This window comes from Dromiciops gliroides, chromosome X (genome assembly GCF_019393635.1).
Source record: "Dromiciops gliroides isolate mDroGli1 chromosome X, mDroGli1.pri, whole genome shotgun sequence".
Lineage (NCBI taxonomy): Eukaryota > Metazoa > Chordata > Mammalia > Microbiotheria > Microbiotheriidae > Dromiciops > Dromiciops gliroides.
The window spans coordinates 33,765,601-33,791,643 of NC_057867.1; the positions used below are offsets into that span (position 1 = coordinate 33,765,601).

Consider the following 26,043-nt stretch of genomic DNA (forward strand, 5'->3'; position numbering starts at 1 on the left):
GAACAGGTCAAGGTAGACCAACTCCATTTCCTAGACTGGTGGCTCTAGGGGATACTACAGCATGCTGGGATTGAAGCAAAGCATCTGACAGAGGTGCTCAGGCTCCTCCTAGGAACGGGGTGGGAAGAGACAGAGAGAAACAGAGACATAGACAGACAAAGAGACAGAGACAAAGAGAGGGAGGGATAGACAGAAAGAGAGGGAGAGAGACAGACAGAGACAGAGACACACACAGAAAGAGTGGGACAGAGAGAGACAGAGAAAGAGAGAGACACAGAGAAATGCGGAGACAGAGAGACAGACAGCAACAAACAGAGGGAGAGGGAAGAGGAAAAAGAGAAAGAAGAGATGGACAGAGAGACAGACAGAGACAGAGAGGAAGGAAGAAGAGGAAAGAGAGAAAAAGAGAGAGAGGAGAGAATAAGATAGAGTGAGAGGAGAGAGACAGAGATAGAGGAAACAGAGAGAGACAGAGAAACACAGACACACAAGAGAGACAGAGAGAGACAAAGATACAGAGAGATAGAGGAGAGAAAGAGAGAGAAGGAGAGGGAAGAGGAAAGGGAGAGAAAGAGAGAAGAAAAAGAGAGAGGAGAGAGAAGGGAGGGAGGGAGGGAGAGAGAGAGAGAGAGAGAGAGAGAGAGAGAGAGAGAGAGAGAGAGAGAGAGAGAATGAGAAAGCGGGAATGTCATGTGGTGGGCGATGCCACAGCTTGGCTCTGGTCATTCAGCCAGTTTCAAATCTACTGAAAAGTAACACACATACACACAACACACCTATACATGCACACTTATGTATATACATATATAACACATGTACACATATGTGTATATACATGCATGCATGTATGTATATTTTATATAAGCACATTATATTAATATCATATTCCAGAATTCTTGAACATAAAAGTGGTATAATTGTGGGTGACAGCCAGTTCAAGGGTATGCCCATCTCTGTGGGTAGCTGTGGTGGAGTAGGGGAGTAGCGGAGTAGCTCATGGGAGGTGAGTAGGTTGAGGAACTGGGTGGTTATGGTGTTTGAGGGAGAGTCAATATGTATATTGAAGTTCCCTAGTATGGGAGCAAGAATTGGGGAAGGAGAGAAAGAATGTGAGTCCATTCCAAACTCATTGAGGAAGGAAGGGGAGTGGCCTGGAGGTCTGTAGACAACAGCTACCAGGATTCTGATTGGGTAGTAGATAATGGAGAGGGAGAGAGGGAGAGAGGGAGAGAGGGAGAGAGGGAGAGAGGGAGAGAGGGAGAGAGGGAGAGAGGGAGAGAGGGAGAGAGGGAGAGAGGGAGAGAGGGAGAGAGGGGGAGAGGGAGAGAGGGGGAGAGAGAGAGAGAGAGAGAGAGAGAGAGAGAGAGAGAGAGAGAGAGAGAGAGAGAGAGAGAGAGAGAGAGAGAGAGAGAGAATACGAGAACAAGAACCTGGAAATGACCAGGAGGGGCAAAGAGAATTCTAAGTCTTCCATCTCGACCAGTTGGGGCATGAGTTAAAGTGCAACTGGTATTGGAATGTGTGGTCAAGGAGGTCGTGTCACTGGGAGGGAATCTGAAGATGGAAGGGGCAAGAGAGGATGTGGCATAAGAGAGATGAAAGCGAGTTTATTAATTATGGAGCAGGAGTTTCATAGGGCAAGGCAGAAGAGGCAGAAAGTTATGCAGTGGAATGCTGGGGGAAGAGTAGAGGGGGGATAATAGGGTGGAGCTGAATGAAAATGAGGGAGCAGGTAACTGGGGGTCAGAAGGTATAAACTAAGAGCTAAGGGGATTGTCAAAGGAGTGCTCATGACACAGAAATTAGAGTTCCTGGAAGAATTGAAAAAGCACCCAGGATGAGGGAGGTGACAGTCCCACCAAGAAGGACTTGGCTATGGGACTAGGATCCTGAGAAGATTCTGCAGTTCAGTCCCAAACTCGGCAGGGACATCTGTTCTTGATGATCAACAACTTTGTGGCCAGCATTGGCCTTCCCTGGCCATGGGGTTCGGCCCTTCCCTGCACGAGTGACCCAGGGCACTGCTATTTCCTCCAGGTGGAAGCTGGCACCTGCTGCTTCTGTCCTCTCCCCTCCCTGCCTGTTCCTCACAGGGCACCACCCACCCCCCTCTGGCCCCTGGCTCACAGAGCCCCCAGAAGCATGACAGTTTAGGAAAGCCGGGCCTCTGTGGCTGAGTTGCCCAGAACACAGAACAGAGCTGTAAGAAGCCATGCCACCCTTGGCCAGTTAACACAAGAGAACTGATTACATCATGGGAGCAGATGTTTCCACAGATGCTCAGATGCTGTCTAGCTAATGATGCTTCCTTTTTTTGGTCTAATGTGAAAGCCAGGGTCGTCAGCCTGCATTCAGTATTACTTGATTGGGTTTACTTATTAGTGCAATTTGAATTGAGTCCTGCCCATTTTCCAGCCCCATTCATTTCTTTTCTTGCTATGGCAGGGCCCTAGGGGGTGCTAGGCCTGGAGTCAGGAAGACCTGAGTTTAAATGGAACCTCAGACACATCCTAGCTGTGTGACCTTGGGTAAGTCACTCTACCTCTGCCTCAGTTTCCTCATCTGTAAGATGGGGATCAAAGTAGACCTCCTTCCCAGGGTTGTTATGAAGATCAGATTTGTAAAGCACATAGTAGGTACCATATAAATGGCAGTTATTATTATAATTTGTAGCTGTCTTCAAGTAGAATCATCAGGTGTGTTATTATTTTTGTATTGCTTTCTTTATGTAACTTCATATCCATTTTCTCTCTTGTGGCTGGACTCATTTTTCTCTGTCCCTCTCATTCTCTTCTAGCCTTCCTGCCTTTGTCCTTCCTCCTCCCATACTGGCCTCCAGGCTTATTTCTCTGATCCAAATCATCTCAAAATCCCCTTCCTTTAAAAACCAAACCAAACCCTTACCCCCTCCAAGAATCTGTATCAAATGATGTCCTATTTATGTGGTGCTTAGCATAGCACTTGGCACATAGTAGGTGTTTAATAAATGTTTACTGCCTCTCCTGAGGGCACTACTTGGAGTCAGGAAGACCTGGGTTCAAATCCTACCTCAGACACCAGAGGTGTGACTCTGGGTAAGCATTGTAACCTTGCTGTGCATTTCCTTACCTCTAAAGTAAAGGGGTTGGACTCAATGTCCTCTAATGTCCCTCCCAGCTTGACCAATGGTTTTGGGTTCCCTTGAAGACCCTTCCCCATTCTACTTCCACTGAGCATCTGGTGCAAACTATACCTTATTTCATTGGATGCAGAGCAGGATGGGACCTTAGAAACAACCTCCTTCATACAGAGGAGGAAAGAGGCTGAGAGAAGGGACATTATCCAGCTACGGTCAACGGGTTCCACAGATATTTGGTCTATTGGCCATTTCCAACTGGACAACATATAAATATCTCAAGGAGCTTGTGGGTTAGAGAGTGATTTGCCCAAGGTAATACAGCTAATTTCAGGCAAAGCCAGACCTAGAACCTGGGCTCATGCCACGCTGTCAGGGATGGCCCCTTTGGAAGACCAAGATCATCTCCAAAGGCAAAAGGGTCAAATCTTTTTGTTTTTTTTTTTGCAGGCAATGGGGGTAAAGTGACTTGCCCACGGTCACACAGCTAGTAAGTGTCAAGTGTCTGAGGCCGAATTTGAACTCGGGTACTCCTGAATCCAGGGCCGGTGCTTAACCACTGCGCCATCTAGCTGCCCCCAAGGGTCAAATCTTAATGGCCCTTCCTAGGCCCCTGACTCAGTACCCATCTCCTCCCCACACTGGCCTGGCGAGTCACACACCAATAATGATTGCAAACAGGTATAAAACTGTGGCTCAGAAATGAAGGAGGCAAACTCGATCGCCCCGGCAATTCCATATGTTTATCTGGGCCGGGTTTTGACACCGAGAAAAGAGATCCACGTGTTAAAAATGGGCCAAGGCAGTCAAGCTGCATTCCAGATGTCTATACTATATGTCGCAGGCCACATGTGATTGGAATCACAGTTGGGAAACAGAACAGGATGCTGAGCCTGAGCTGAATGAACATAGGCTTGGAGATCTGAGAGCTGGAGGGATCTGTGAGGTTGCTGAGGCCAATCCCTTCATTTGACAGAGAGGGAAACTGAGGCCTAAAGGAAGTGACGGCCTGCAGTGGAAAGCACCCCCCTCCCAATATCCTCTCCACCCTACTACTCCTTCCTTTCTCCTTCCTAAGATCACAGACTTAGAATTGGAAGGGTCTTAGAAGTTACGTAGTCCAACTCCCTCGGTAGCCAAGACAGAAGTGACTTACCCAAAGTAATATTGTGTGGCAGAGCTAGAATTTGAACTCAGGTCCTCTGACTCCAACCCCAGCAGTGTCTTCTGTGAACCCGCTTCTAAAGCTTGCTGGGCCCCACCAGGGCTTCCTTCCCTCTTCACTAGCAAGTGCTGGTGGTCCCCCTCCATGGGCTTTGTGGAAGAGCCTGTCCTGAGCCAGAGATATCTTTGTGCTTCTTCAAGGAGTCGGCTTGTCTGCTCACTCCCTGCCTTGGGCCCCTTGGGTGGGCCCGTGCTTGGGAGTTCCTTCTACCTGGTGAACTAGAGTCAGCTGTGCCCAAAGCCACGGAAGCAAGACATCCCAAGCACCTTGTGGTGGGCCTTGGACTGTGGCTGACAGGAAGAGAAGGCACATAGCTAGGGAAAGCATGATTAGTATTGGGGGGCAGTGCAGGGGAATGGAAAGACCTCTGGATTGGGAGTTAGAAGACCTGGGTTCAGATGCTGATTCTGCCACTCACTCCCTCCTTACTTAGCCTCAGCCAAGACCTTTGACCTCTACGGTCTTCAGTTTCTCTGTCTTACAGGTGAAGAGGATTGGAGTCAATTACCTCTAAGGGCCCTTTCAGCTCCAAATCTTGTTTTACAGAGGAGGAAACTGAGGCTAAGAGAAAGGAAGCTACTTGGTGCCCATGGTCACACAACTAGCATGTGGCAATCAAGTATTTATTAAGAATCTACCAGGGGCAGCTAGGTGGTGCAGTGGATAGAGCACCGGCCCTGGAGTCAGGAGTACCTGAGTTCAAATCTGGCCTCAGACACTTAACACTTACTAGCTGTGTGACCCTGGGCAAGTCACTTAACCCCAATTGCCTCACTAAAAAAAAAAAAAAAAGAATCTACCAAGGGAGGCAGCTAGGTGGTATAGTAGATAAAGCACTGACCCTGGATTCAGGAAGACCTGAGTTCAAATTCAGCCTCAGACACTTGACACTAACTAGCTGTGTGACTCTGGGCAAGTCACTTAACCCTCATTGCCCCACAACAAACAAACAAACAAATTTCCCATGAGTCTTGTTCTATCTTGCATTGGGAAAGCCAAGTTTGTGGCAGCTAGGTGGTGCAGTGGATAAAGCACTGGCCCTGGATTCAGGAGTACCTGAGTTCAAATTCAGCCTCAGACACTTGACACTAACTAGCTGTGTGACTCTGGGCAAGTCACTTAACCCTCATTGCCCCACAACAAACAAACAAACAAACAAATTTCCCATGAGTCTTGTTCTATCTTGCATTGGGAAAGCCAAGTTTGTGGCAGCTAGGTGGTGCAGTGGATAAAGCACTGGCCCTGGATTCAGGAGGACCTGAGTTCAAATATGGCCTCAGACACTACTGGATACTTACTAGATGTGTGACCCTGGGCAAGTCATTTAACCCTCGTTGCCCTGCAAAAAAAGGCTCTACTATGCCCACAAAAAAAGAATCTGCCATGTCTCAGGTGTTAGCGATACAAAGCTGTTGTTTGGTGACCCCATTTGGGGATTTTTTGGCAAAGATATAGAAGTGGCTTGCCATTTCCTTCTCCAGCTCATTTGACAAATGAGGAAACTGAGGTAAGCAGGGTAAACAACTTGTCCAGGGTCACACATCTAGTAAGTGTCTGAGGCCCAATTGGAATTCATGAAGAAGAGGCTTCCTGACTCTAGGTGCTCTATCAACTGTCTCCTAAAGTGAAACCCTGTTTAGCACAAAATCTGGCCAGTTGGGTGCCACAGTGGATAGAGTGCTGGGTTTGGAGTCAGGAAGATCAAAGTTAACTCTGGCCTTATACATTGACTGGCTGTGTGACCCTAGGCAAATCACTTCACCCTGTTTGCCTCAGTTTCCTCATTTGTCAAATGAGCTGGAGATAGAACTGGAAAACCACACCAGTTATCTCTGCCAAGAAATCTTATATTCCTTTTCCTCCATAGGCCTTCCCAATTCCTCCAAGTTTTTTGTTCTTGCCTCCATTCCCAGCCCCAAAATGACTTCCTGTTTACTTTGGGTGTTACTATGTATTTTTGGTGCCCATGTTGAGGACAGGGGCTATTTTGTCATTGCCTCTGTTTCCCCAGCACATAGCACAGCACCTCACCCTGAAGAGGCATTCTATAAGGGCTCGTTCCATTGAATTCCAACACTGACATTTGGTCACTCAGCCTTTGGCAAATAGGGCAGAATTCTAAAGCAGAGGGTAGGGAGGATGCTGGGTAATCCTTGGTCTCCTTTTCATGGGGGGAAGTATCCAGTAACAGAGAAAAGGGCCCGAGTTTAGCTTATCCTCGTTTGTAAGGGGGTCCAGAAAGGCCCCTCACCTCTTGATTATTCTCAGATCCAGCTTGACAAGGCCAGATGGATGACTTGTCGGGCTATGTGTGGATTAAAATTGTCAATTTCCTTGACTATTTATTTCACGCTGGACACCAAGAGTCTGAAGGTCACCAGTCTTCCTCGGTGCTTGGGGAAAGTGATACCATCTAAAAGTGGAGGAGGGGCCCATAGCTAAGCCAGAAGCTTCCAAAAGGAGGCTGGCAGCTTTGCCTCAGAGCACAATGGGATGGACGCAGGCTGAAATCTGAGCTGTGCCTCATCAGCTTTGCTTTTTAATAAGAATCCATTTTCATCAAGGGACATGTCCTGTGGAGAGCTGTTGCCTCTGGGTCGGATCTGAGTGAGTCCAGCTGAGGGAGGGAGGGAGGGAGAGCCAAGGGCTCCCTTGGGGTTGGGACCTGTTGAAATTGATGAAGATTCCAGATCTGAGAAAAGGAGAAGGGACTGTGCAAAGGTCACTTGGATAGCATGGAAGAGGAGGAGGAAGAAGAAGGGGGAGAAGGAAGAGGAGGAGGAGGAAGGGGGAGGAGGAAGAGGAGAGGAAGGAGGAGAAGGAGGAGGGGGGAGGAGGAGGAAGAGGAAGAGAGGGATGAAGAGGAGGAAGAGGAAGAGAGGGAGGAGAAGGAGGAGAAGGAGGAGGAAGGGGAAATTCAGGTCCTTTGACTCATTCCTGAAACAATTACAGAACTCCTGCCTTGGCATGGAAGGAGACAGTGTCAGGGTGGTAGAAAGAGGGCAGCATCTGAAGGTAGAAGATCTGGTTTCTAGGCTCAGTGCTGCTCCTTACTGTGTGTAGACACTGTGCTAGGCACCCTGGTGTGATACTGACTGCGGAGCTCATTTCAATCTTTGTGCCTCCATTTCCTTCCATGTAAAATGGGACCAATGACCCTCTTACAAGGATGTTGTGAAGAAAATACTTTTGTAAGCCTGCTTCTGACCTCATGGTTGATCATTTTGTCTCTTAGGGTCTCAGTTTTCTCACCTGGAGAATGGGGATAATAATCCCTCTTCTGTCTTCTTGCCAGTGATATAGAGGAGAATCAAAGAATGGATAGGAATTGTTGGGTAAGCTATAAATCACTGAGTAATTGGAAGAACTGATTTTTATCAAATATGGGGCCGCTTTCTTAAACCCTGATTCCTTGTAGAAGCACCACAATCTGCATGAGGCCTAGTCTGAACTCCTCCATCTCCCCCCCCCCCAGAAGTGCCTGTCTTCCCTGAATATCTTTTTGTTTGTTTGTTTTTGGCGGGGCAGTGAGGGTTAAATGACTTGCCCAGGGTCACACAGCTAGTAAGTGTCAAGTGTCTGAGGCCAGATTTGAACTCAGGTACTCCTGAATCCAGGGCTGGTGCTTTATCTACTGTGCCACCTAGCTGCCCCCTCTCCCTGAATATCTTTTTTTTTGTTTTTTTTTTGTTCTTCTTTTTTGTTTTTTGCAGGGCAATGAGGGTTAAGTGACTTGCCCAGGGTCACACAGCTAGTAAGTGTGAAGTGTCTGAGGCCAGATTTGAACTCAGGTTCTCCTGAATCCAGGGCTGGTGCTCTATCCACTGTGCCACCTAGCTGCCCCCTTTTTAAAAATAAAAGTATTTTATTATTTTCCAGTTACATGTAGAGATAGTTTTCAGCATTTGTTTATATAAGATTTCCAATTTCAAATTTTTCTCCCTCCCCCCCTCCCCTAGACAGCAGGCAATCCGATATAGGTTTTATATATATATATTCCCTGAATATCTGCGTAATCCTAAGCTAGTCACTCTGGGCTTGCAGAAAAGGTGCCAGACTCTATCTGTAGAGGGAGTTTACTTCATCTTGGGATTCCTCATCCCTAGTCTTTATTCTGTAAATAAGTGTATGCATTCATGTTGTCCCCCTTCCCTAGAATAGGGCAGGGACTATTTCACTTTTATACCCCCCGAGCATGTGGCCTGGCACATTGTAGGGGACTAATAATCCTTGTTGATTGACTGCTGGATCAATAATGGACACTTAAATGCTTGTTCATCAATTGATTACATTTCTGAGTTTTTAGTGCTTAGTCTACAGATTTAAGTTCCTCGGGGCCTTTCCTGTCGAGTTGCTTTGGCCAGAATCGATTACCATGAAGACGACAGTGACATACAACAATCCAGCCACACTCTCCACATGTGAGCGGCCCAGCCCTCAGCCACAGATGCCTCAAATGTGCAGAATGGAGAGAAGATTCGGCCATTTGAAGGGCTGCATTGTTTGACTCCCTCAGGACAAACTAGTGGCAATGTTGATTGGGGATTCCGGGGAAGAGGCCATCCTTACAATGCTCCTACGGGCACATTTCGCACAACCGAGGGGCTATCTCCACTCCATGATGAAGCTATTGGACAGCTAACGAGGGGCCTTGTCCTCGGAATTGTTTCTACAGCTACATGTCTAGAGTGAGAGCATTGCACAGCTGGGAGGGGCCTTAGAACAGGTAAGGTTAGGGCTGGGAGGGGCCTCAGAACAGGGGATGTCACAGTGGAGACCCAGCTCTGAAATCCTATGGTTCTGGGATAGCATCAAGGGATGGGAACCCCATGCTAGCTGTCAGTTCATCTCCAAGGTCCAATTGCAGCCACTGGACTGGCTTGGAGCAGTCAATCACCAAGCATACTCTAAAGCAGAGGCCAGGCCTGAATGACCCCCAAGCTCAGTGCCATGCACCCACACTGCCTTGCTGATAACGCATGAGGCAGGAATGAACACTTCAGATCAGTCTGCTTCCCTGCTCTCCCTCTCCGCCACACCCCACCCCCCATCTCCCTAGTCTGTTTTAGATTAGACTCACGGTGTGAAAGCCTCCCTGAGAAATGCCAGATGGCCTGAGCGTCCCAGGTAGCCCCAACCCCTGGGCAGCTGTTAACCCAGCATTTGGTCTGACTAGCCCTGGGGCCTGGCAATTACTCCAGGTATGAATGGAAAGAGGAGTGTAGCTGTGTTTGCTAGGTATCAGGTCTCTGGAGACCCAAGAAAGGAATGGGGGGAAGGGGAGGCCTTGAACCAGACTTGCTGCTGGGCCCTGGGCCAAGTACTTCTCTCTTTCCTACCTCAGTTTCCTCTTGTGTGAAAAATAGGTATGATCCCTATCCCTTTCCAGCGTTCTCAGGGAGATTTCCTCTCTTGGAGGTCACCAGATTTCAAATTGGCAACAGCCTCCAAAATCCCAATCATCCATCCTTTCCCCTACTCAACTCAAGATCCGGTACCCCATGTGTGACTTATGTCTCTGGGTTGGTCTCCTTGTCTGTGACATGAGAGGCCCCTTTCACCTAGAGATCCAGAACACTCTAACGCAAAGTGGGGTTTGAGGCACACCAAGCCACCCAAGAAGGCTGAATGGGACGAGAGTATGGAACAGAGTGGGGATACCTGACTTGTAGAGAGATGGAACCCAGAGCCTTGGCTACCCAGTGCCAATGAGTTCCAAGAAGGTTATGCCAGCAATGAGAGCAGCCTTTGCCCCTAGGGGGTGCTGTAAACAGAACGCAGGGCTGGGAGTCGGGAAGGCCTGAGTTCAAATTTAGCCTCAGACTCAGACACTTCCTGTACAATGCTGGGCAAGTCACTTCACCTCTGTCTGCCTCAGTTTCCTCAAGTGTAAAAAGGGATAATAACAGCACCTCCTTTCCTAGGTTGTTGTGAGGATCAAATGAGATCATGTTTGTAAAAGTGCCACTGGCAATGTGAACTGTCTCAGAATGGAACGGATTGCCTGGTGAAGTAGTGAGCTTCCTCCCTGGATATCCTGGTGACCACTTGATAGGGATGCTAAAAGAAGATCTTTCATCAACTAAAGTCTAAGTGAGGTGACCTCAGCTGCAGGCCAGAAAGGCTGGGAGTCTACTGTGTAAAGCACCAGAGAGTTGGGTGGGGGGGGACACACTCAGGTCTCCTGCATACTAGTCTTGGACTCTTTTGGCCACCTCACCGCATCCCGTACTGACTGATAATCTTCCACCTTCTGGGCCTCACCCTTTCTCTGCCCATTCAGGTTGGAGGGCTGCAGGCTAGAAACTCCATGGTGGGGTTTTTCTGCTACCTGGCCTTGGGGGTGGGGGCAGCACTTGTTAAAAATGTCACACAGTGGATGCAAGTGGCAGGCAGGGTGTTAGACTGGATGACCTCCAAGTTCTTCGAAATTCTATTCCATATGATTACATGGATGCCTCTTTTGCAAGCACCTGACCCCCCCCCCAAACAACCTGCAACTGTCATGCCACCTGACTCCCCAGCGCCTAAGATTCCACGCCCCCCTACAAGCAGCTGTGGCCACAGCAAGCATCCTGGGATATAGACACACTGTTTGGATGTTTTCATCCTTCTACCTCTAGGGTAGGCTTGATCCTTAAAGGGAAAGGCGACATCACCACCAAAAAACTCAATGTTTATAAATGGCTGAGACTTAACCCAGATCCCAGGCCTTGAGAATTGCAGGAATGTGAGAAGTTAGCAAGTCGCTGTTGACATCAGGGCCTGGGAAGTAGGGCTCAGGCCGCTCCCTGCCTTGGCTCTGTTCATGTCTGGGCTGTGAGGTCATGGATACTAGCAGTGCTCCCCACCGGAACTGTACCTTGTTCCTCTCCCCACGCAGTATAATCATCTCCTCAATGGACTGGATCTGGTTGACAGGGTACAGGCTTTTCTCAAGAGCAGCCTTAGAAAGTTCAATTCTCTTCCCGCGTTCCCTGCACCTGGGGAAAAGAAGGGAAGGATTTACAGTCTTGTTATGGTTACCGTACACTAAGCACATCATTAGAAGCAGACTTTCCAAGCCACCTGAGTGAAGACGCACCATATGGGCCTCATCTCACTAGAGTTAAGTGGCAACTCTGTAGGCCTGATGTGGAGGGTGGAAGGTGGGAGGGGAGGAGGAGGGGGTCTTGCCTGCACCCGTCTACCCTTCTCATTTCTCTTTCATTGGTCCTAGTCCCAGGAGGGCTGTCCTATCCCCCAGCACAAGTCCATTAGACTTGGGAATTCTAATTGTGAGAAGAACTGTGCCCAAACAAATAGGGAGAGTAGGGTATGGACTTAAAAATAAAAGACTTGAGTTCAAATCTTGGCTCTAATAGATAAATCTCCCCTCTCTGGGCCTCAGTTTCCCCCTCTGTCCAGTGAAGGGATCAGACTAGGTGACCACTGAGGTCCCTTCCATTTCTAGAGCTAGGATATAGCATGTGACCATGGGCAAGCCCTTTCCCCTTCCTGGGCCTCAGTTTCCTGCTTGGTAAAAGGAGGGTGGATTGGACTAGCTAGTCTCTGAGGGCCCTGCTGGCTCTAGATCTAGAAAACAATGTGTGACCCTGGGCAAGTCCCTGCCCTTTCCTGGGTCTGTGCAGACTTGCACAAACACAAATAACACATGGTAATATACGATAAGTGGATGCAAGGTACAAATCAAATGCTACATGAGATCCAAGGGGCAGAGGAGCTCAGGGCAGCCTTCTGGTAGGAGGTGGCATTAAAGGTGGACTTCAATAGATAGGGAGCAATTCAACAGGTTGAGGAGGGGAGCATATTCTCTTTTAGGGAAGCAGCATGGCTTAATGGATAGGGCATTGTATGTGGGATCAGAAAGACCTGAGTTCAAATCCTGTCTCAGATACTGGGCAAGTAACTCAACCTCCTGGACCTCAGTCTCCTCCTCTGTAAAATGAGGGCCTTAGATTTGATAGCTTCTACGGTCCTTTCCAGAAGTCAATCTAGATAGAGTCCTCTGATATGAGGCAGGATCTGAACCCAAGTCTTACTGACCCCAGTGCCCTATCCACCATATCATGTTACCTCAGGGAACTCTATGCTTCTTTGTTTTGTTTGTTTTTTGCAGGGCAATGAGGGTTAAGTGACTTGCCCAGGGTCACACAGCTAGTGTCAAGTGTTTGAGGCCAGATTTGAACTCAGGCCCTCCTGAATCCAGGGCCAGTGCTTTATCCACTGCACCATCTAGCTACCCCCAAGCTCACTGCTTCTAAGAAAGAATAAGGGGTTGAATCCCAGCTGTGTAGAGTCTCCCATTTTCTCCTCTGTGGAAAATGATGAGGTTGGGTTGGGTAAACTCGAAGGTGATTTCTATCCCTAACAATCTGTGGTTCTATGAGAAGTTTGTATTTGATGTGAAAGCATTGGTGATAATTATATTGCTTCTGATGCACTGGTTGTGAGTTGGGGTGGATATGGATTAGTTCAACTCCTAACACCCCTTCCAGCTCTGATCCTATGATAGGCTGTGCACATAGGAAAAACTGTTTATAAGCTGACAATGGGTCCTGCCAATGGGAGAAAGGGAAGTGACTGAACTCTACCTGGATGTCCCATAGGCATCTCCAATTGAAAACATCTAATATAGAACTCAGTCTCTTTTATCTTCCCACCCTCCCCACTCCCACAACTCAACAAAAAGCTCTCTTCTTGCTCTATGAAATAATTTTTCGGTAGTTTGATTGGTATGGCACTGAATAAGTAAATTAATTTAGGTAGAACTGTCATTTTTATTATATTAGCTCGGCCTATCCATGGGCAATTGATATTTTTCCATTTGTTTAGATCTGACTTTATTTGTGTGAATAGTGTTTTGTAATTGTGTTCATCTAGTTCCTGGGTTTGCCTTGGCAGGGAGACTCCTCTATCTCTTGCTGCTGCTCTTTGTTGGTCATGTATAGAAAGGCTGATGATTTATGTGGGTTTATTTTATATCCTGCAACTTTGCTAAAGTTGTTAATTGCTTCAAGTAGTTTTCAGTTGATTCTCTAAGTATATCATCATATATCTGCAAAAAGTGATAGTTTTGTTCCTCCTTGCCTATTCTTATTCCTTTCGATCCTTTCCCTTCTCTTATTGCTAAAATTAGCATTTCTGATACAATATTAAATAATAGTCATACCCCTCTTCTTAACGTCACAGTGTCCATCGAGAGTACTGCCGTCGGGGCAGCTAGATGGCGCAGTGGATAGAGCACCGGCCCTGGAGTCAGGAGTACCTGAGTTCAAATCCGGCCTCAGACACTTAACACTTACTAGCTGTGTGACCCTGGGCAAGTCACTTAACCCCAGTTGCCTCACTAAAAAAAAAAAAAAAAGAGTACTGCCGTCTTCCCAGTCATCCAGGCTCCCAACTGAAAGTGTTAGCTTTATCTCTTCACTCTTACTTACCCTCCACATCCAATCAGTTTGCCAAGGCTTGTCTATTCTGTCTACGCTCCATCACTTCTATCTATTCTTTTCTTTTTTTCTATCTGTCCTTTTCTCTATGAACAGCACAACCACACTAGTCCAGACCCCCATCTCCTCTTTTACCAACTATATCCATAGCTTCTTTTTTTGTTTGTTTGTTTTAGTGAGGCAATTGGGGTTAAGTGACTTGCCCAGGGTCACACAGCTAGTAAGTGTCAAGTGTCTGAGGCCGGATTTGAACTCAGGTACTCCTGACTCCAGGGCCGGTGCCACCTAGCTGCCCCTATCCATAGCTTCTTAACTGGTGTATTTGACTCAAATTTCTCCCCTCTCTTTTAAAGTTTAGATGTGAACATGTCACTCTTCTGCTCAAGTGTTAGTGGCTCTCCACTGCCCTTAAGATCAAATACAACATTTTCAGCTTGGCATTTAAAGCTTTTTGCAACTTGACTCCAGTCTACCTTTTCTAAGTGGATTTCATTTTTCTGCTGTTCAGTCACTTCAGTTGTGTCCAACTCTCTGTGACCCCACTGGGGATTTTCCTGGGAGAAATACAGGAGTGGTTTGCTATTTCCTTCTCCAGCTCATTTTCCAGATGAGGAAACTGAGGCAGACAGAGTGAAGTGACTTGCCCAGGGTCACACAGCTAGTAAGTATCTGAGGCCAGATTTAAACTCAGGAATATGACTCCAGGCCCTGAGCTCTATCCATTGCAGCGCCACCCAGCTGCCCCAGATTTCATTTTATTCTCCTTTAAAAGAGATAAATGATCAAAGTAAGATCACACCTGTAAGTGCTTAGTACAATGCTTAATAAACGCTTCTTCCCCTTTCACACTATTTGTTCCAGCCAAAGTAGCCTTGCTCATTATTCTCTACACGCTAATGCTGTAGCCCCCATCCCCACCCCCACCCCCACCCACTTTCCCTCTTTATCTCTCCCTCTCAGAATCCCTAGTTTCCCTCAGGGCTTAGCTAAAGAGGCTTTTCCTGATTCCCTCAAAAGTTAGCCCCGCCTCCATCATGTTTATTTTTCATAATTTGTATTTTCATATCTATGACTAGTTCTGGCTTCACCCCAGCCTCTCCTTCCATAGAATCTGAGCCCCTGCAGGGCAGTGACTGTCCTAGTCTTTGCATCCCCAGTATGCAGTGGGTGCTTAATAAATGCTTGTTAATTGATTGATGGGGGGGGGAGTGTCTCATCTCCCTCCAGCTTGCTAAATCATACTGGAGATGAAAATGGGGAAACTTTGCTCCTGGGGCTCCCTCTTCTCCCTCCGAATGGAATGTAGGACTTGGAAGGGGGACATGGAAAAACCCCTTGGCAGCCTGGACCCTGAAGTAGCAGGAGGCTTGAGAGGGAGCTCTTTGGGAAGGCCCCAGCCTTCCACACAGGCAGGACACCACATCAAAGGGCAGATTTATAGGGGTCACTCTCTATGGCCGCCATCCAGAACAAACCCTGGTTAATTTCTCAGCATATTGCAAGTAGCCAATCTATCTTCCCGGCAGAGAAATATGCCGAGGTGCTGTCATGAGGAAAAATGAGACTTGGTCCATTTAATAAATGGTGACTGCTAGCATCAGGGGAGGGCGGCTCCCTGGCTCCAACTGAAGGATGGTGCCGGCCGATTTAGCAGCGCTCCTTGCTTCCCTGGCCCTTCCTAGTCATTAGACAGGGCTCTCTTCTGCCACACAGAAAACAAAGTGAAGGCCCGGCCCAGTGGCAGAGTGGCCAGTGTTTGGTCACTCAGCCCTCGCTCATCCTCAGCTGCACATAATGCAGTTGAGGTTCACCCCTTCTTGGTTTAAGGACCGGCTCACCTAGGAACGATCATCTGTTTCTTCCAGGAGCCTCCCCCTAGATTGGGCCCTTTTGTGGGACTGGATAATGGATTTTGTTGTGGGAAGAGCCTGGGATCTGGAGCCAGGGGTTGAGTGTTCCAATCCTATCTCTCTGGACTTCCTTTACTTTTTCTTTATCTGTACCATGAGGGAGTTGGGCCAGCCAGTCCCTCACAACTCAGATATTCTATAACAATACAGTCAATTTCAGTTATCAGGAACCAATCCCCACCTTGTATTATTGTCTTCATTGTCATAATTTACTTTCATTTCCTCAGATGACTCTGCCCATTTTACAGATGAGGAGATAAAGATCAGAGAATAACCTCTCTGACTTGCCCAAGATGACCCAGGTAGGTAGGAATTGGGATTCAACCCTAGCATTCCTAACTTCTAGTCAACCCAGGATCCCACAAAGCACCTACTTTGCCTGCCTTGTGGTTAGCTTTCCTAGATGACATCGGCTTAGGTGTCAGCTTCCAGTCTTTGCCCAAAGGCTAGAAAAAAAGATACCTGAATACTTAATACATGTATGTGTGTGTGAATATATGTATGTATATATATATTTTTTAATTTATGGCATTCTTCACTGGGAATGGGTATCCAAAGGGCCTCTTGTTCAACCACTGTATCCAGACCTATGTCAGAGTTAGAGGAGACTTTAAATATCCTCCAAGCCCATCATTTTATAGATGGTGGGCCAAGGTCACAAGGGAAGGTAGTGGATGAGAAAAGGCTAGAACCCTTAGTTCTGGCCCAGTGGGTATATGTGCCATCCAGCCTCCCCATAGATGCCTAGATTTATGGCATCTCTGAGGTAAAAGAGACCTCATGGGACACCTAGTGCAATCCACTCAAGCCGGAATCCCTTCCACACTATCTGTGACCAATGGGCATCCAGTTCCTGCTTAAAGACCACCTCTGGTGAGTTGGGGAAGCTCACTCCCTCCAGAGACCACCCATTATCCATTCCACTTGGGGACATGGTGCTGTTGCTGATAATAATAATAATAATAATACCCACTGGGGTAATAGGAACTTTCCTCACCACAGTTCTGGAAGGTAAGGAATGTGAGCTGGGCTGTCCCCATCTGACAGATGAGTTAACAGCTGGATATGTTACCTGCATGGCCCCCCCACCCCAGGGCCTTGGCCAATTTGATTCAATGAGCCTATGTAAAAATGAGAGCATCCCTGCTTCTCTCTCTCTCTCTCTCTCTCTCTCTCTCTCTCTCTCTCTCTCTCTCAATGTGTGTTAGGGGAAGAGAGGAAAGAGGAATACAACATGTAAGCAGAGACATCAAAACAGAATAAGCACAAAAGGAACCCAATGGGAGAGAACACCAAGAACTGGGGGGCCAGGATGCTTTGAGGCTTACAATGTTGCCCACATTAATCCTGAATGGAGGGAGCATAAGGGTTAGGGGGTGTTATTTTTGGCTCCATTGAAGGAGACAGGGATTCCAAGAAGCAATACTGAGGAGGGAAAACCATATCCTTGCAGGTTATTCCTCTCCATGAATGCATGCATGCAGCATCAAGTCCAGCCAACCATAACACTCCATCTCCCACCTCTGTGCCTTTGTCCTGGCTATCCCATGCCTTCAGTGGTCCTCCTGCTCACTTCTGTGTTTTTGAATCCCTGGCTTCCTTCAAGACTCAGTTCCAATCTCACCTTCTGCCTCCTCTCTGAGATGACCTTCTGTCTACTGTTCATGGATCATGTATGGACCTAGTTATTTACATAGCATCTCCTCCATTAGACTGAACTTCTTGAGGGAAGGGGCTGTGTTTTTGCACTTGTGTACCCAGCATGGTGCCTGACACATAGTAGGCACTTGGTATATTCTTATTGATTGATTGAATGATTGTTGATCAATTGTTGAGGATGGTTTGTAAAAAGGCAAGGTGGCCAAAGAAAGAATATCATGTATATTCATGGAATAGGGCAAATGGACCACCTTGGCTGGAAGAAAGAGTATGTGAGGAGTAATAATAATGTGAAACCAATCTGGAAAGAGAGGCTGGAGCCAGACTGGGAGGGGTTTCAAATGCCAACCACCTGAATTCCTATGTTAACCTAGAGTGGTAAGAAGCCACGGAAACTTCTTAAGTAGGGGGGTGATGTGGCCACAACACATCATTCTAGGTTGCTCTAAAATGAGGGAGTTACATGACATAACTTCTATGGCTCCTCCCGGCTTTGGTATTCTATGAAATAGGATCAGCAAGGGTAAGTGACTGGCCTAGGGTCACATAGTCAAGAAGTTGAGGCTTGACCTTAGCTCTCAAATCAAAATGAATGCACTTTCTGGGAACAAACACTGCTTCCTTTGGCTGTTTGTTTGTTACTAGCTCCTAAAGCACAGAGAAAAGACTTCATTTTTCAGGTAAGAGGGTCATGGGACAAAAATCCTGCCACATGTAGTTTTTGACTTTAGAGTTGGGGAGAGGCCAATTGGAGGGACCCCCATCTTACTGAGCATCCTGATGACCTCTGGTTCTTTTTTTGTCCTTGAAACCCATGGTAGGTGTTCTCTAGTTTAGAGGACCCATAGAAAACACTGGTGATGGGCTGGGAATGGCTAAGGGAGAAGGAAGGAAAGTGAAGGAAATGAGATAGCATCGGAAGTGGGGAGATGGGCAGGGAAAAGTTGATCATTTCCCCCCAAAGATCCTTCTCTAGCATCTGGTGGGGAGAGATAAGGACCTCTGAAGGGCTGCAGGAATAGCTAAGAATTCAAGGGCTCAGGGAAGTTTGCTGGAAGGGGCTCTCTCATGGCCACTGAGTCCCCCAGGAGCACAGAGGGATTCTGATTTCATCACCCTAGAGAGGTAGCCAAGATTGTTTGTAAAATCTGCTAGGGAAGGAGAACAGTGTAGTCAAAGGACACAGGGCTTGCTACCAGGAGACTTGGATTAAAAATCCTTCCATCAACACATATCTGTGTGACCTCTCAGCCTTAGTTTCCTCATCTGCAAAATGGGGATAATAAATGTCACCCTGAGAGGTAGATCGATATAGTGGAGAGAGAGTTCACCTTGGAGTCAAGAATATTTGATTTCAAATCCCATCTCTGACACATACGAACTGTGAAACACTTTTTAGTGGCATAGCCACTCTCCAATTTATTTATTTCTCCTCTGATTTTCAAAATTTCCTCTTCTATGCTTATTTTGGGCTTACTTATTTGTCGGGTTTCTAACTTTTAAAAATGTGTATTTCATTTGTTAATCTCCTCTATTTCTCTTTTCTTGATGTATGTAGTTAGGGATATGATTTTTCTTCTGAGAGCAGCTCTAGCTGTACTCCTGAAAGTCTGGTACATTGTCATATCATTATCATTGTCTTTCACATAATTATCAGTTGTTTCTGTGCTTTGTTCTTTGACCCCCTTATCATTTAAGATTTCATTGCTAAGTCTCCACTTAAGTCTGTGTCTTTAGTTTGTGCTCCTAAATTGACTAATTCCGATCTTTCTTGCCTTTTGGGCTGTAAAAATATGCCTTTGTGCATTTATTTGTAATCTTTCTGCACCCGAAAATCTATTCCGTTTTTATAAAGGTGCCTTGTGATACAGAGAAATATGTACCTCTGTTGGTGGTCTCAGGGAACTCTCCTACAAAGGTACAGATTGGCAATCTGCATCAGTAAATGGTGCTTCCACACTTGTGTTCCACACTAATGAAATCACAGGTTAGGAGCAAAAAGAACACTTCCTTCCAAACCCGTGTGCTCCCTTCTCTCACAGGGGTGATGTGGGCAAAGCACATTGTAAGCCTCAAAGCAATAGAAATGGGAGCCAGAGCTGCTTCCCTGTCCCAAGATAGTTGAGCCAAACATGGGCTGCCATTCAGTGAAGAGAGCTCCCAGGCCTGGCCCTATAAGGGTCATCTATTTGCATTCAAGTTTGGGGAGAAAAAACCCAGACACTTACAAAGCATCGCTGGCAATGCAGGGCTCCCAAGCCCATCGGAAGGTCGGTGGGGGTGTACCACTTGCCGTACAGTGGAGGATGTGTTCACTGCCCAGAAACACTGGCTGAGTCTTGTTCAGGTCTGTCTCCTTTTCATAGATCTTGGGTCTCTCTGGAAAAGAGAGGAAACTGTCAGTACATAAGGGTCACAATGTTGGCCCCAGAAAACAGGAGGTTTCCTTCCCTGGAGAGGTGAGGGCCTATGGATGGGAAATGTTGCATATGCTGTTGGACAGTATCACCGCATTGGTTGCTTCTGCTTAACTGGTTTTCTTTGTTTGGACAGGTTCATGGGGTAGACAGGATGGGAAGAGGAGCCCATCGGGAAATGATCTGGGCAGAAAGTGCCATTGGATGGACACTTTACAGTGACAGTGGCCAATTGCCTAATCATATGATGGCGGGGAGAGGTGGGAAGTCCTCTGATTTTGTTCCCCACTTAACCGCAGCTCTTGTTGGCAAATGTTTAGATAAGCCTGATTGCTTAGTGGACAGAACTCCAGCCTCACCCTTCGAGGCTGCCTGCTAGAACAGATATCAGGCTAGCCTTGAAGTCAAGAAGCTTTGTGCTCAAAGGGGCACTGGATCATTCAGTTTTATCGTTGGTCCATTAAAGGGGTGAGATCAAGACCCCTCCCAGCCCTGATATCCCCTATTCTAAGGGCTCTACCAGTCCTGACATCCCCCATTCTAAGGGCCCTCCCAGCCCTGACATCCCCTGTTCGAAGGGCCCTTCCAGCCCTGACATCCCTTGGTCTAAGGGCTCTCCCAGCTCTGACATTCTATGTCCCAAGGGCCCTCCCTGCTCCGACATCCTTGCTTCTGCCTTCTGAGTTGACCTGACAATGTTGCCACTTTCTGCAGCTCCAAATGCCAACAGGGATGAGGTATGTGACCTAAGCCAGAGCCCTGAGCTTCAGAGAATAAGGAGGAAGTGGAGGAGGATGGTGCGGCTGATGGATCGGCCACGTGCACCAACTCCAGGAAAGGCAGCAGTGGGGTGGTGATGCCTCGGAGCTCTTGTTTAAGCCAAATAGATTCATCTCTTCACAGGAAATTCAACATCTCAGTCACCGGATGGGCCTTTTAAGCCCCACGGTAGCAGCTGCTTTGTAGCAAAATCTCTTAGCAAATGGTGGGCTGGGCAGACTGAGCAAACCTCGTGTGTTTTTTCCCGATGCCCCCCTCCCCACCCGCTTCCTTCTGGGGATTAGCCAATACAAACCAGAGCCTACTTCTTCCCCCTGCCCCAGCCATCTGCCTTCACCCCCCCACATTTCCCCCACTGGGGCTCTAATCCCATCAGAACCAGCCATCTTTCACTGCCCACTTCTCCCAGCTACCACCTCAGGCTCCAAGAGGTCTTCTGACCTTCTCCAGGAGCAAAAATACATCACGTAGGAGGCTTGGAGAGAATGAGGATTCTGCCCCCCCCCACACACACATACACACCAGGCAAACGGCAGCAGGTATAAATAACTCCCATCCGCTTGGGATTCAAGAATTACTCCCCTTTAATACACATCTCTACCAATAGATTCTTCTGGGATAACTGCTTGGACTGGGGCCTAATTCATTCCTTGTGTGTGTCATGGACTCAGAGAATTATAGATTTAGAGCTGGGAGGGGCCCAAGGGATCATCCATTCGAAACCCCTTCATGTGGAGAGGAAGAGGAGAAGGAAATTGAGGCCCAGGGGAAATGGGTGACTTGTTCAAGGACACACAGGTAGTAAGTTGCAGGGGGTGGGTGGGAGGAGGGGACAAGCAGGAATCATTTTCTTTGGGGAGGGGACTTTTTCTACCAGCAAATCAATTTCAAAGAGAGGCCAAAGCCTGGGTCCTTCAAGATCACCTTGGCTCCCAATTTTAGAGGTGGAAACTGAGGGCAGAAAGAGGATGTGTCTTCCCAGGGTCATACAAGAAGTGACACTGAAGGGGCAGCTAGGTGGCACTGCAGTGGATAAAGCACCGGCCCTGGATTCAGGAGCACTAGAGTTCAAATCTGGCCTCAGACACTTGACACTAGCTGTGTGACTCTGGCCAATTCACTTAACCCTCACTGATCCGCAAAAAAAAAAAAAAAAAAAAGCTTCCAGCACCAAGAGTCAATTTTCGAAGGTTCCTTCCCATGCTGACATTCTATGCTCTTAGATTACCTTCCCACTCCAACATTCCCCATTCATGGCTTTTATCGTTTGAACTCTAGCATTCTATGCTTCAAAGTGAGGAAGGGTCCCTGAAAAGGGCTGCATTAATCTAATTGCGCCATCTCACCCGTGGGGTAAGCCAGGCGAATTTAAGGCAGCCACAGAAGGGGGGAAACAAGGAAAGATAAGACATGGGGTTGACCAGGCCTAAGCGACCCCATGAGCTCTGTGATGTGGACAGCTGGGATCCCATTTGACCTCTCCCCCAGGAAGGTGACCAGGCCAGCTGCCAGCCCAGCCCTGGGGTAACAGCTGACCTGCCCAAGCAGAGGAAGAGACAGGCGGCTGCCAAGTGTCTCCTCTACAGTTTCTTTCTCAGGTTACATTGGGGAAGTCATCCTGACAAGCTCAGCATGCCTCGCAGCTCCCAAGGAGGGGCTTCCCCCCTCATTTGCTTCCTGGGGAGCCTATTCAGCCTGAGCCAGGTGACAATGGAGATTTGGGGTACCTCTTGCTGGAAGGGATGATTGGCTTCCCTCCTATAGGCTCACAGGAGAGAGACCTACCACAGATGGTCACATCTAACCTCATTTATAGCAGAGGAAACTGGTGGGGCTGCCCATGGCCAATGTTGATGGGGATAAGCGAAGGATTCATCCGAGGGACTAGGAGGACATAAGACTGGGAGGGGAGATTGGGGCCAAACTAGCAGGAGTCTCGAATGCCAGGTTAAGGAGCCCAAACTGTAGTCTTTAGGCAAGAAAAAGTTATTGCATGTTTTTGGTTGGGGAAGTGGTACTATCAAAAAGGTATTTACCCTGCCCCCCCAAAGAAATGAATAAAAAATAATTTTAAAAAAAGGTATTTCATTAAAATGATAAAACCATGGTATTCCAGAGTTAGGAAAGACCTTAGAATAGAGAACGCCAGAGCTAGGAGGGACTTGAGAATGTAAAAACCTTAGAGATCATGCAATTCAAGCCCTTCTTTTTCTTTTTTCTTTCTTTTTTTTTTTCAGGGCAATGAGGGTTGTGACTTGCCCAGGGTCACACAGCTAGTAAGTGTCAAGTGTCTGAGGCCAGATTTGAACTTAGGGCCTCCTGAATCCAGGGCCAGTGCTTTATCCACTGTGTCATCTAGCTGCCCCAAGCTGTTCTTTTAACAAAGGAGTAACAGAGCCCCAAAGAGAGGAGGTGCCTTGCCCAAGAGCACATGCAGGTAATAAATAACAGAGCTAGGAGCTGAAGGAGTTCTTCAGACTCCAAACCCACTGCTTTTCACCCTATAGTAGGCTGAGAATTTCTTGAGGATGGTTAGCAGGCCCTTCCTGCTAGATGGTCCAGATCCTATTCTTTTCAAGGACCTTAACCCTGGGGCTTGGGGGGGGTGAAGTGGGGGCAGGGCAGGCATCCTGGCTCCCAAAGAGCTGTAGAGCTCTCCTGCTTCAGCTGCTCAGGATATTGTGAGTGGGGGTGGGGAGGAGGGGGTGTTGAAGGAGTTCTCCACATACTGACAGCAGCTGGGAGGCCTCAGTCTAGACAAAGGGGGCTCAATGGACTGTCAGGTTATCAGGAGACCCAGATAGGACTTCACAGATTTCTAGAATGGGCCCCTGAGGACAGGAGAAATGGTCCCCTGTAGAACTCAAAACAGCCCTCGCTTCCCACTCTCTTGCCTTATTTCTTGCCAGTTTTGTGACCAGTGTGTGATGGAATCCAAGGGCTGGAGAAATCCCATACTTGGGTACTTAAGTGTGATTGTCTAGTTGCTTTCAACAATCTTTGACATACTTACTGTCAAGAACTCAAGTGGTACCAAAGGATGGTTAGTGAATATTAGAAAAGGAAGCAGTGATCAAAAAGAACCAACATGGCTTCATCAAGAAAGAAGAGCTCATGGTACACTAAACTTATTTCCATTTTTGCTGTTAGGCCAGTGGAATACTATAAAGGCAGGATTCTTCACCTTTTGTGTTATGGAATTCTTTGGCAGTCGGGTTCAGTCCATGAACCTCTTCTCATAATTGTGTTTTTTGTTGTTGTTATTAAATTCATAATTGAAAGAGACACGATTTCAATGAGGGCTTAGTCAAAATAGTGATGGAACCTTTTCCCATCTAAGACCCCCCGAAATCGATACATGTATGCCTTGAAGTCCATGGACCCCAGGTTAAGAAGCTCTGGTGTGAACATAGCTTCCCCAGATTTAAGGAAAGCTTTTGACAGAATCTCACTGGCTATTCATGTGGAAATGATGAAGGGATGTGGGCTGGACCACAGCACAGTTTAGTGGATTTAAATCTAGTTGGCTGAATGGCTATGACCAAGGAGTAATCAATCAGTAATGGTTTGCTATCACCCTGGAGGAAAGTCTCCAGTGGGGAAGTTAGAGAGACAAATTCAGGCTGGAGGAAACACAGAAGTAAGAAAAATATTTCTAATAATTAGGATTATATAAATGTAGATTAGGCTGCTATGGGAGGTGATGAGTTCCCCTTTGCTGAAGGGCTCCAGGTAAAGATTGGACATTAACAGCCCCCTAATTGGGATTGTTATTGAGGGGACTTTTGCAAGGTCACTTCCAGCTCCGAGATCCGTGGTTCGCCCATCCCCCACTCCCACCCCTGTGCAGGCCTGCACTCCAACCATCTATGGGGCTGTCTGGTTATAGAAAGGCACAGATTGCTTTCATGAGGTAGGCAGATACTAGTAAAGTGGACTCGGAATCAAGAAGACCTGGGTTCAAATCCTGCCTTTGACTATGTAACCCTGGGCAAATCACTTCACAGTTTCCTCCTCTGTAAAATGATGGGGCCCTAACTAGAAGGCCTATGAGGTCCTAACAAGTTCTTGATCTAGGGTGCCAGGATCCCACAAATAAGTATTTGTTTAATTTTAATGAATGAATGAATGCTTCTGTGGGTAGAGATTGGGGGGTGGGGAAGAATGCCATCATCTGTCAAGAGACAATATTTGTTGAATCCTGGACTATGTGTTATGGAGAATATGTAGTCAGCATTTAATGTCCTTTACTCAATTTTTTGATGAATTGAATTAAAAGTATAAAATAGGGAAGGGAAGGTCAGAAACAGTTGTTTTGATAAGGATCCGGGGGTTTCAGTGGACTACAAGCAGAGAATAAGTCAGCAGGGTGTTATGGCAGAAACAACAACAACAATGACATTTATATAGTGCTTACTATGTGCCAGGTGCTGTCCTAAGCACTTTATAATTGTTATCTCCTTTGATCCTCACAACAACCCTGGGAGTGAGGTGCTATTATTTCTCTTCTTTTTATAGATGTGGAAACTGAGGCAGCCTGAGGTGAAGTGACTTGCCTCACACAGCTAATAAGTGCCTGAGAGCAGATTTGAACTCAGGTCTTCCTGATTCCAGGCTTAGCACTCTATCCACTGCAGTGCCACCTGGCTGTCTTTCCCCCTCTCCCACTTTAAAAAGTGAATTTGCCCTTGGGCTGCATTTAAGAGGGGCATTGCTACCAGAAACATGGAAGTAATGATCCTGCTGTGCTTTGCCCCAGTCAGCCCCCCTCCCAACAATGGCGATCCATTCTGGGCATCAGGGTGTAAGAAGGGCATTGCCAAGCTACAGAGTATCCAGAGTAGAGGAGTCAGCATGTGGAAAGGCCTGGATCCTGGCTATGCAATGATCCCTAGAAGGAACTAGGGATGTTGGGCCTGGGGCAGAGAAGACTCAGGGAGAACATGAGTTATGTGGCCAAGTATTTGAAGGCTGTCATGTGGAGGAAGGAGCAGCCTTTTTTTGCTTGGCCCCAGAAGGCCCAAGCAGGAGAGGTAGGGGGAAAGGTATGAAGAGGTGGAAAAGGAGGCCTTGGGCTGGCTGGAGGTCAGGGACACAGGGGGCTGTCCTTATGGGTGGTGGGCTCCCCTTGTCTATGAGTCAGCTCTGCTAGAGTGCGGATTCCCTTCTGGCCATGAGTGGCCTAGAAGGCCACTGAGCCCCCTCCCAACCATTCAATTTGAGGATCTGGGAGAGTAAGCCTCCTGCTGCTGCTTCTTCTCTCCAAAGTCATTGGTGGTGGAGGGGCTGGGGGGGGAGGAAAGGGGGGGCGGGAAGGGGGAGGAGAACCAAGCCAGAAAGAAGGAGTAACAGGAAGAACCCAAGATGCATAGTTGGGATTTTTGGCATTATCCCTCCCCCACACACACACCCCTCACTCCCCCTGACCCCTCGTCTTCTCTGCTTCCTTCCAAGGTGATGGAAATAGCTGCCATGATTTTCTCATTAT

At 47.4% G+C, this 26,043-nt stretch overlaps 1 protein-coding gene across 1 annotated transcript in view; it reads right to left on the reverse strand.

Annotated features, from left to right (window-relative positions):
- Positions 1-26,043, reverse strand: part of LOC122733289 (vascular endothelial growth factor receptor kdr-like) — a 194,377-nt gene that overhangs the window by 67,032 nt on the left and 101,302 nt on the right. Inside the window, exons 10-11 of the mRNA XM_043973570.1 lie at positions 19,587-19,737; positions 11,203-11,323 (exon numbers count right to left, since the gene is read on the reverse strand). Of these exons, the coding sequence (XP_043829505.1) occupies positions 11,203-11,323; positions 19,587-19,737 (272 nt within the window). The remainder of the gene's footprint in view (positions 1-11,202; positions 11,324-19,586; positions 19,738-26,043) is intronic.